This window comes from Cyprinodon tularosa, unplaced genomic scaffold (genome assembly GCF_016077235.1).
Source record: "Cyprinodon tularosa strain WSP-4 unplaced genomic scaffold, ASM1607723v1 ctg311, whole genome shotgun sequence".
Classification (NCBI taxonomy): Eukaryota; Metazoa; Chordata; class Actinopteri; order Cyprinodontiformes; family Cyprinodontidae; genus Cyprinodon; species Cyprinodon tularosa.
This window is the reverse complement of record NW_024039021.1, coordinates 128010-139531: the sequence shown is the minus strand read 5'-3', so window position 1 is coordinate 139531 and position 11522 is coordinate 128010. Positions and strand designations below refer to the sequence as shown.

Below are 11522 nucleotides of genomic sequence, written 5' to 3'. Positions count from 1 at the left end.
TACCTCCTCTATTATTTCATATCATTATGAGCATTTTGTGTCTGTAGGCATGATTACAGATTCCAATTTCTCTAAAAAAAAAGATTTTCTTGAATATTTTTCTACGCTTTAAAGGTTGTTCTATGATTAAAAAAAACAACTCAATCTCTAGGATAAATAGTTAGTGCAATTTATAGGTTTTATAACATACTTAGGAGATACATAAGAACATAAATAAGAAATGTTATGATATTCTAGTAAATCAATAGAAAGTGTAACTTTTATTTATACTGATTTATTTATTGATACTCTTATTTATACATATATATATATATATATATATACAGTATATATATATATATATATATATATATATATATATATATATATATATATATATATATATATATATATATATATATATGTGGATTTATTGCATAGTTTGCAGATTAATCAATTAAATTTCAGCTTTCAAAAAGGCCAAATAACAGTAGATTTTTCTAATATAAAGCTTGGACTGGATCATTTTGCATGAATTGCTGTATCATTCTGGAGTCTAATGGATTTAATCAGAAAAATAGGAAAAAATAGGGCAAAGTCTCAAAAAATTGAAAAATTAAAAGATGGAGGAATTCAAAATTAAGACTGTTGGCCCAAACATGGCTGCCGCATTAGATTTCTGTAAAAATACATCATTTTCCAATGGACTTATGTATAATTCTAAATGATAGAGTCTCCATTAAGATCAAATTAACAATTTAAACATCTTTTTTTTTTTTTTTATCTACTGATATATTAATTTTTGAGCATTAAAAATTATATATTTTTAAATATCCTTCTAACATTGTAATAAAAAAGACCTGGAAATAATTTGTACAGTTTGAGATTCATCCTGTTACCATCATGGTTTAGCATGGAACGTGTAGCAATATTACCTCTGTTAAAATGGTTTGTATAACTGAGCCATGCAGTCAAAATTGGTTTTAATAAGTTCTGAGCAGAATTGATATCAGTAATATGGTAGAACAGTAACACTTTTGATGCTAATCTGTTTGCAGTGATTTAATCAAAGCTTTGAGGCTCCTTCTGTGCAAATAACAACAGAAAACCATAATGAGTCTACAGTTTATTTTCTACTTTACGTTTACCACAGCTTTAATGAGCTTTTACAGGGGGATGAAAAACCAATCAATTATTCTTATGACATGAATAACACATGCAAAGTCGAGTCATTTGTAAGCTAATGGAAATGAAACTGTTGTTCCTATGAAATGGAAGCACTACGAGGAATCCTAGCCAGCTGGCCTTAATTGATTTCTATTAAACAGCAAAATGATCAATAGCAAACAGGCAGTGATCAATGGCTGTTTTGACTTTTAAATGGTACGTTGTTCTCTTAACATGCTCTTCTCTCATGCATCTTTTTTAACATGCATACAGAAGGGGTAGAACAATGTAGACAGCAGAACAAAAGAAAAATGTTAGATATCTGTTTACATTTAAGGTAGTGGACGTTAACAGGCTGGTTGCTTATTTTCTAAGAAAAGCACAAAGGCAACTTTGGTTTCATATGCAACAAGAAAACCCACATTGTACCCCTTGATGACTTCCTATTGCGTCTAAAAGGCTGATTTTCTAGTTCTTTAGACTGTCTCTTCCCCAGATGACCAAGATTCAGCCTCAACATCTGATTCCTCTGAATGGACTAACTCTCCTTCGTTTCTACAAAACGCTTTCTTCACTTCACTGCTCATCATTTCCTGCTCTTTCATAGGGATCCAGGCCAGATGGGTCCATATGCATTTTGGAGTTCCCGTTAACGAGCTTTGGGTTCTCGAAGTTCCCTCCATCAATGTTTTCACTAAATCCTTGACTATCAGTGGTTACCTCAGCAGCCTCTTTATAGGCCTCCCCTGGTGGGTATGTGGCACCAGTCTCCAAGGAGGACACCCAGAAGTCATTCTTTCCATCCGAGCTGAAGTGACCATGGAAACTGCTCTCTGTTGCATCCTTCACTGTGAAAATATCGTTTTCGTTCAAGGCTCTGTCAGGGGACACTTCCACAGGCTCTTCCTGGTGTATGATGATGTCATCATCTGATAATTCTGGTGCATCTGCGCTCTTTGGATCTTGTTTTTCCTGATCATTCCTTTCAAATTCCTTTCCTGTATTTTTCCATTCAGCTGTTTTTCCATCTATAGCCAACCTATGAACGTTCTCAGCATCTTCAATGTGATGTTCTTGAGCTACGACAGATATTTCCTCCTCAGGTAACGCCTCAGTGACTTCAGGGGGAGCATCAACGTCTTCCAGAGGCTTCAGATCTTCTGTTTCCAGTAACACAGAGCCTCTGTCCTGTATGTTCTTTACGTCCTCCACACCTGACCTGCTGAACACATCTTCCAGGCTGCATTGATGTTCGGTTGCCTCTATATGAGACATCTTATTGCCTTCCTCGTCCTCCTCTCTTGTCTCTGATTTATCTACAGCTTCTGGATCATGATGTTGGGTGCCGCCCTCAGTCAGAGTGTTTGCTGAATACATCTTAACATATGGTTCAGGAAAGTGTTGCGTCTCTAAAGCCTCATCTTCAACTATCAGGGAAGTCACATGATCATGTCCCCCACTTATTTCAGGCTCACTGCTATATGTCTCTTCTGTTTCTTTGTCAGTTTCTTTTTGCTCAGTCAGTACCTTCTCAGTCAGATCGTTTGTGGAATGCATCTCAGCTAATAGATCGCTGAACAGGTGTCTCTCTGTTGCTTCTCCAGTGATTGTAGAGAAGGGTCCAAACTCACTATTAACCTTCATTTCAGGCTCACTGGTATATGTCTCTACTGTTGCTTTGTCAGTTTCTGTTTGCTCAATCAGTACCTTCTCAGTCAGATAATTTGTGGAATGCATCTCAGCTAATAGATCGCTGAACAGGTGTCTCTCTGTTGCTTCTCCAGTGATTGTAGTGAAGGGTCCAAACTCACTATTAACCTTTATTTCAAGCTCACTGGTAGAATCGACTGCTGGGTTTCCTGTTTCTTCTTGTTCTTTCAATGCCTCTTCAGTCAAATTGTTTGTCGAATGTGTTTCCATCGATGGATCGGTGAAAGGATGCCTTTCTGAGACTTCATTAATATCTGTAGATTCCCATTTTGTTTTAATTTCAGACTCAAAGTGAGCAGTGTAAACTGAAGCTTCTTGTTTGTCCGTTTCCTTCACGGATATTTGTTCCATTTCTAATATATCTTCTCCAGACTTCTCGTGTGCAAAATGAGCACTGTAACTATCTGTTGACAATTTTTCTAATTCTTGTTCCACTAGTCTGTCTGTGTCCAGCTCCTCATCATAGTCTGTATTCATTTGTACAGTGGCTCCAGTAAGTTCTTCTGTTTCCTCCTCCGAATGTTCCTCTATGCCACTCACAACTGCAACATTTTCTGTCTCATTCACCAGTTCACGATCCTCACATACTGTTTCACTTTGCTCAACATCCCTTTCTTCCACATGAGTATATCCCAGATTATAGTCATCATCTACGGTCTCTTCCTCCACCTCTTCACAAAGATCCTCCATTGTTCCGAAAGTCTTTGGCTTGCCGTCACCCCATGTTCCGGTTCCTGCCTCTCCCGCCTTCTTTTCCTGCTCACCATCACTGGACTCACTTTCGTCGAAGTGCGACGCCTGAGTGTTGGCGTCAGTGTCGTCACTTTTGTATCGGATCAGGGGACGAGTGTCAGCGAGGGTGTTTTCCTGAGCATAGCTGTCACTCTCCCGCTCGGTCTTCCATGACACAGAGACATTCTGCGAGTCCTCTTCATCCTCTTCATCTTCTTTGTCAGGAGGTGGAACATGCTCTTGGTCTCCATCTACTTGTTGGAGCACAGAGGCCATGTTGCCTAATTGGTTGAAGTTCCTGTTTTCCAACTCTGGTTCTTTTGCTGATATATCCTCCTCTGGCTCAGCATGGTCTTTATTCCCTTCATTTCTGACATTGTCATCTTCTTTCCCTTCACTGACTCTCCTCTCGATTACACTGTCCCATGTATCCATCTCTTCCCCATCAGGATACAACTTATCCTCATCTTCGCTTCCCTTTGTCTCCTCTTTGGAAATGTTAAACTCTTTTCCCACATCAAAATTCAACATGCTTTCATCAGGTCTATTGTCTTTGTCTTGGATAGAATAATTTTCTTGTTTTTCTCTTTCTGATTCAGGACTGCTTGGCCTGGATTCTGACGTTGCTTCAAGCATTGCTTCTGTTTCTGAATCTGAAGTCTCATCTTGCACTACCTCTTTGAACACCTCATCTACCTTTGTTGATGCATCAGGTTTAGCCATTTGTTGTTGCACATTCTCTTGTTCAGTTTCAACCTCAAGTGTTGCATCATTTTCAGCTTCATCTGAGAAGTAACAGGGTGGTTCTGCCATTCTGCTACTGCATAATACAGGATTGGGTGTTGAGAGCTGATGGTTAACAGCGCTCTCCACTAAATTCGGCTCCCTGCCGAGACCAAACTCAGCTCTATGACTGACAACAGACTCAATCGCTGCTTCTACATCTGTTTTAACCTCGTCCTCAGACATTTTCTCAGATGTCTCTTCCTCATTAGGAGGAGATAAAGGCTCAGCATAGGTGACTTTCTCATGAACCTCCTTTGGTCTAAAGTCTTCAGCTGCTCCATTCTGAACTATTTTTGGATAGGGACTTTCTGTAGCGGCAGAAGTTACTGCAGCTGCTTCTTCAACTTTTCTTGTAATCTTTGGGGGTTCTCTTAAAGCTGCAGATCTTCTGCTTAGGTTCTGAGTTGCAGTTATTGCTGATTCTGTCCTGCCTTGGACAGATGAGGGGTAAGTGGTCTTGAAGCTGGGAGACAGCTGGGTCGGGTAATTCCTTTTAACCCCTTGAGGAATCTGAACTGCATCTGTGAAGGAGAGAAATCATAAATAAACAATGAACTAAGCTGCTGGGGGAAAAAAGGATTTGTACAAACGCCTTTAGAAAAAGTGAGATTAATTGCAAAAAGAGGTGATTTTTTCTTTGATGTACAATTCCCACAAAGAAAGTCTGTCTGATGTGGTGGAGAGTCTGCATGACCAAACCATTATTGAAATCTATGTTCTCAAGTTAGTCTGGACACTAATGGGAAGATATTGATCTTCATTTCCTGTCATTGATGTCCAGGCTACTGGAAAGGGAACCCATATGGCTCTATAACCGATGGGGTCAGTCTGACTGTCGTTACAGGATTAAGAGAGCTTACGTCAGCCCGTTACCTCAAGTCTCTCTATTCCCAAGTTCCTGTAAAACTAATTACAAAATGTGTTGAACATGTCAGTGTGAGGAGCTTTTACTCAGACGACGTGATTTTATGATAATTTAAATCAAAAAGCATTCAGATTCTCCTTTTGTGAATCACTGCAGAAGCTAAATGACAGAAATGTTTGTTGGCTTAGAGTTTAATTACCTCTGATGGAAATGTTTCTTGGCTTATTTAACAAAGCTGCCTCTCGTCCACGGCTCTCGCCATCCAACAAAGCTCTGTGGAGATAACATGAGGATAAATATCAAATCTGGAGAATGGATGGTTTCTAACCCATAAATATGATGGTGTTTGTGCTTAACATGGTGAAAGCAACTTGATGCTGCAGACTGAACTGTGTGTGGGAAGAGGCATGAATGCACACTAAGGTCTGTTGTTATGGTAATGAAGGAAAGGCCCCGCCACTGAGGAGTCATCTGCACAAGCCTCTGCCATCAATTCCTCTCACACACACACACAGAGTCGGGGGGGCACTTGGGACCACGCTACTGAAAGCAGATATTGGAAGCAGCTCATGCAGCACTAATACCCATGTTTCTATTCACACATGTGGATTCCAGCACCTACCCTTATAATTTTCTACATTGATCTAGTTTGTTAAAATTGCTAAGCATTGCTGTTTACTTGCAGCTCATTCCAGCAGCTTCTCAAAAACAGTGAATGCTACAGAGATTTGCCCTTCACTAATGTCCTCTCCTGCCCCACTCCCCTGCCCTGATACTCTAGACTCCCAAAGCTTATAGACCGGTTCTGTCTCACCCTCAGGGGCGGATCTAGAAAAATATTTATGGGGTGGCAAGAGGGGGGCAGGAATTTTTTAGGGGTGGCAACATATGGCATTTGTTTACACTGAATTTAATCACAGTTATCACAGTTTGGTGAGAATAGTATGTACAGTACTAGTGTTTCATGTGAAACAGTTCATATTAGAAATACATCATACAATGAGATCTCACTTAATAGGAGATAGAAGAATGATAACACTACTTCTAGAGGGGCATTATCACAGGAAAGGTATTAAGGTAAGACACAGGTGCTGAGTCGCAGATGTGACAGATTGACTGTCAGAGAAGCAGCTTTGCAGCATTTGCACAAGAAGAAACTATAGAAAGAAAAAGTTACTGATCAGAGATCTATGGACTGAGCTGTACTAAAGTGAGCAGAACTACACAGTAGAAATAAATGGGTCAAGGCACCTGACAAGGTACTGGACATCTATGTATTGTTTACTCTGAACACACATTTACCCCATTTGTTCCTCAGTAACTTGACATACAGCAGTTACGGCAACATGAAAGGGACATTTCATGCATGTAAATATGCTGTAGATAGAGCTGTATATGGAGGACCAACTCTGCCATATTTAAAAATAAATACAGAAATAAATAAATGCTCAATAAATAAATAAACATACAATTAATTGCCACCAAAAGTACAACCAACAAATAAATGTAATTAGAAATTATATTATAATGGCAGGCAGAAATTTTAAAAGGGCAGGCAGAAAGAAATAGCGGCGAAGAAATAACTAGGGTAAAAAAATACAAAGGAAGAATAAAACAGACAAAAATATGATAACATGCACATAAATAAATACTTAAAAATATAAGTAATGAAAAAATGAAGTTGAAGATAATAAATGACAAAAAAAATAAATAAGGTAAATTTTAAAAAGGCAAAGAAATAAAGAAGCCAATTAAAAGAGTTATATACCTTTATGACTAGCTGTATAATTTAATTTCTACTTACATTTATTTGTTGTTTGTATTTTTGGTGGCAATTAATTGTATGCTTATTTATTTATTAAGCATTTATTTATTTATGTATTTATTTTTAAATATGGCAGAGTTGGTCCTCCATACTGCTGTATCAACAAATCAACAAAAAGGCGGGTTCTGTATGTTACATCAAAATCTCCACAAATCTGAAAAGAAGCAACATAAAAATACATTTTGCTTGTGAGTAGGTTCATACAGGTCATTTCTGGATAGTTTCATATTATATATACAAAAAAAGAAACAACAACTCTGCTTCATATTAAGCAGGATTCACACCAGTATCACATTTTTAACTTTTAACACTTTTGGTTTTATTTAAGGAAATATCAGATTTTCTCAGGTGCCAAAACAAAATGTAACAGCTCTGTAAAGGTTCACCAGAGAGCATAACATAAAGTTAACATGACTATAACAGCTGAATGCAGTGATTTCCATGTTGCTCAGCAAAACGCTTCACAACTTTATTTAGATCCAATGCCTTTGTGCGTTTTGATTTGAGTGCAACCAAACTATATAGTCTCTTTTCTGTCATAGTTGACCGCAAATATGTCTTTATGAGCCTGAGACGTCAGGCCTAACTAACATCATAGTTAGAGAAATAACGTTCTGCAACCTGATTTTTATCATCTCAAAATCAGCCTTGCAGCTATGCTAGCAACATTGTACTTTCATTATGATTTCATTTCTCGATAGATAGTTAATCAGTTTTTACCTATTTCATCCCGTGTCTCCTCTCCACATCACCCCTGGCTCCCTCGCTTTGCCCCATTCGGTTTTCAAAACAAATCAGTCTCAGTCGCTCTCGCGTCATCTCGTGCTGCATTCACTGCAGTCCGACATTGGAAATTAGCGGTCGCAATTCTCAAATGATCCATAATTTATAAGCCTCGCCACCCCTACCGCCAACTGGGGTGGCAGCTGGGGTGGCAAGGCTGTCATTTAGGGTGGCAGTTGCCACCCTATGCCACCCCAGTAGATCCGCCTATGCTCACCCTCTCCTTCTCTCAGGAAAAGGGTGAGGGTCAATACTTTGAGGAGGGGGAGAACGAGTAAGGCGGCGCTGCTTTATAAAGGATATGTTACTTTGTTCAAGGCAGCTGAGGCTGCAGTAACAACCTTAGGCTCAGACTGCTCTTTGTTTGACAGCTTCTAACAGTGATGCATGGTTATTGATTTGGTTCTGAGCTGCAGCCTTAAAATGTGTTCAACTAATAGCATGAACTAAAGTTAGAAAATCTGATCTCTCTTTTTGCCATTGTCATGTTTCCATTCTTTTATACATTTCAGACATCCATTGGAGCTACATGCCTGCATTGGATTATCAGGATTTGTGTCTTAAAGAAAACCTGGTGCAGATTACCTGTATGTTGCAACTTCCAGACCCAGAGACATCTTCAGCCTCATCAGGTTCTGGTTCTCCTGCAGAAGGTCGTCTATCTGCTGGGACACTTCCAGTTTTTCAACCTCCAACTCTTCTAAGTGTTCCTACCAAAACAGGAAATAAAACAGGAAAGGGAAGCACTCAGAGTGGGCATGGTGAACCTTTTCCTATTCTATTCTTACACGTTGCGGTTTCCTCATGGGTAAAAATATTTTGAAGATGAAAAGAATTGGGGTTAATATGGTCCTTTAGATGATTGACCCATTTTTTCAAAAATCTATCCAGGTAAAAGAAAAGTAATGAGCTCAGTTATCATTTCTTCAGGGTAGCAAAGGCATTAGGTTAGGTTATCTAAAGCCAGTCATCCAGATGCACAGTGGGAAAAAGCCTAGAAAGTGCATAGCTTTGTGTGCTCAGACCTCAGTGACCCAAAACTAATCCAATCAACTACAACCCGAATAAATGAGGTCCCAAGTGGCTTTCAAAGTAAAATGTTTTCAGTCTGTTAAAATTCGAAATACTAAGAGAGCAAAGTAGAACTTAAAAGCCAAATAAAGTATTTAGTGAGTCTGCCTTAATTATGAGTCTTTAATCTTTGGCTGAAATATGTGTTAATCAAGATATCTGCAAATCATGTTAGTTTCATTATCAAAACTTTAATTAGTGAGTAAATCTCCTAAGACTTAAGCAAAGTCAGAACAAATTAGCATGCCACAGCATACATGTCTAAACTCTGCCTGCTGTTACATCACTTCTAGGGCTGGTAATACACCAGACTTCACATTTAGCTGTGGTTTCTCACTTTATTCTCAAAGCCTAAGCTGACTCATTGTTAATCGCATAAGACGAAGTGTTAGACACCAGCCAGACAACAGAATGTAAAAACTCAAAGAATCAATTGGTCTTTCTTCATCCATAGAACTGAACCTAAATATTGAAAGATAAAACTGCAAATGTTTCCTTAATTACAGTAAAGGACATCATGATAAATATCAGTTTTTTGTTGTATAATTATTTTTTTAAATCTAGACATTAATCTCTTTATAGGAGAGCAATGTGAAGAACCTTAAGAGGAATTTTGTAAGTAGGTGTTCAGTTCCTTCCTCATTTAACTGACACATTCTGAAATAATTATTTCTTAGTGAGGACTTCTGGAACAGGGCTTTTCTTTTTTTTCCTGTCTGCTTGTTCTGCTCTATCCCTGTTGGTTAACATGGCCGCTTACAATGAGTAAGAATCTGTTTGAGGTTTTCTTTAGTTACGGGAAGTTTTACTCTCCACTTCAACTCCTTCTATGCCAGGGGTCTTCAACGTTTTCCAGGCCAAGGACCCCCAAACTGATGGCAAGATGGAGCGGGAACTCCCTAATTATATATATTCTATGAAATTGTGTTATATCAAACTGGTCCTATAGTCACTATATAACAGATGGAGTAATGTAACAAAAGTAATTTCATGGGATTATTAAAGCATTTCTGATTGTGAGTCCTGGTTGATGGGACAGGTGTTGTGAATGAAATGGTGCCCAGCTTAAAAGAGCTCCCGTGTGTCACTGAATGTGAGCATTGATGATTGAAAGACATCTTCTGCCTCCATTTATCTGTTTACTACAGTGTGTTGAATTCATTTTAATGTTCATTTAAACACATTTTAACTAGTGGACAAAAATTGCAGCAGAGAATACATAAAAAAAAAAAAAGAAACTTTTGCGACTCCCGTGCAGTACCTCCGTGGACCCCCTAGGGGTTGCGGACCCCTGTTGAAGACCTCCGTTCTATGCAACCAAACTAGAGCAGTTTACTTACCTGGAGCTGCTGGATCTGATGACAGTGCTCCTCCCTGCGTTGGGCTACAGCCTTCTCCAGATGTAGTCTGACATCCTTAGCTGAGGCAATCTCCTTCTCCAAGGTTTGAAGCTTCAGCTGGCTCTCACGTTTCTCCTGGCAAACTTGACCCAAACGACTCCTGGCCTGACCAAGAGACTCCTCCAGCTGAGCTAACTGGCTCTGATAGGCCTCTGCGGCCTCCTGCCAAGCTCTGGTCGCCCTCTGGGAAAACTCATGCCCCACCTGGAGCAGGTCTGGTGTCTGCTTGCTCCTTTGAATCAGGTTTGGAATCATCTTGGCTCTGGATTGGGTCATTGTGGCCTCCAGGTGGGCAACATCTTCTTCATGGGTTTGGATAAGGAATCTCATTTCATGCTCCAGCTGATTGACCTTCTCCCTGAGCCAAATCTGTGCCCTCTGCTCATCTTCCATCTCCTTCCTGCTTTGCTCCATCTTGGTCTTGGCCAGCATTTTGGCCTCAGCCTCCCTCTGCCTCTGGAGCTCCAGGGCTTGGATCTCCTCACTAAGCTTCTGAACTTCCACCTCTGTGAGGACCCTGTCCCTCCAGGCAGCATCCACTTCCAGTCTCGCCTGTCTCAGCTCTTCCTCTAAGCCCTTCCTGCGTGTCAATGTTCCCTGGTTGTTGTGTCTCAAAACGTTGATCTCATTTGCAAGCATTTCATTTTCCTCCTCCAGAAGTTTGACCCGACTAAGATAGGTTTCAAGGCGTCGGTTCAGGTTCAGCATCTGTTGCTTCTCCTCACCAAAGTGGTTTGCATGGAAGATTTTATGCACTCCGTGGAGCTCCATGTTAGTTTAAAAAAAGATATTTGGCAAACTGAGGTCTTACTGCGAAGTAAACAGAGATTTGGCAGTCAGCTTTGTCTCTTCGTTCCAAGCCTGAGTCAGTGTGGGGTGTCCTGGTGTCTGAGGGAGGCTCCCGAGAGGCTCTGGTGGAGTGACTACTAGCAAAAGACGTCTCTTTCATACTGGGTTTAATGAAGGGGCCGGGCACATGGCCACCAGGGGTGGAGGAAAAGGGGTGGGTGGAGACTGGAAGCTGTGGATATGGAGAGGAGAGAAAAGGAGGAAGGATACAGAGGGAGAGAGTGAGCAGAGGGAGGATACTGGAGATGAGATGGAGGGCTGTAATAGGAAGAGTGGATTAGATGGGAAAGGGCAGACAGAAGCCATAATGCAATTAAAAATATGAACTCCATCCTAACTGAGGGCTCTTTTGTTC

The 11522-nt window shown here is 40.1% G+C and overlaps 1 protein-coding gene across 1 annotated transcript; it reads right to left on the bottom strand.

Moving 5' to 3' along the window:
- Positions 1 to 1092: 1092 nt before the first annotated feature.
- On the bottom strand, positions 1093 to 11268 carry nes (nestin). The gene is made up of 4 exons (XM_038292399.1): positions 10259 to 11268; positions 8433 to 8557; positions 5439 to 5512; positions 1093 to 4895 (listed from the first exon to the last, which is right to left on the bottom strand). The coding sequence occupies exons 1-4, from the start codon at positions 11087 to 11089 to the stop codon at positions 1723 to 1725; spliced, it is 4203 nt and encodes a 1400-aa protein (XP_038148327.1). The 5' UTR covers positions 11090 to 11268; the 3' UTR covers positions 1093 to 1722.
- Between the last annotated feature and the right edge of the window lie 254 nt (positions 11269 to 11522).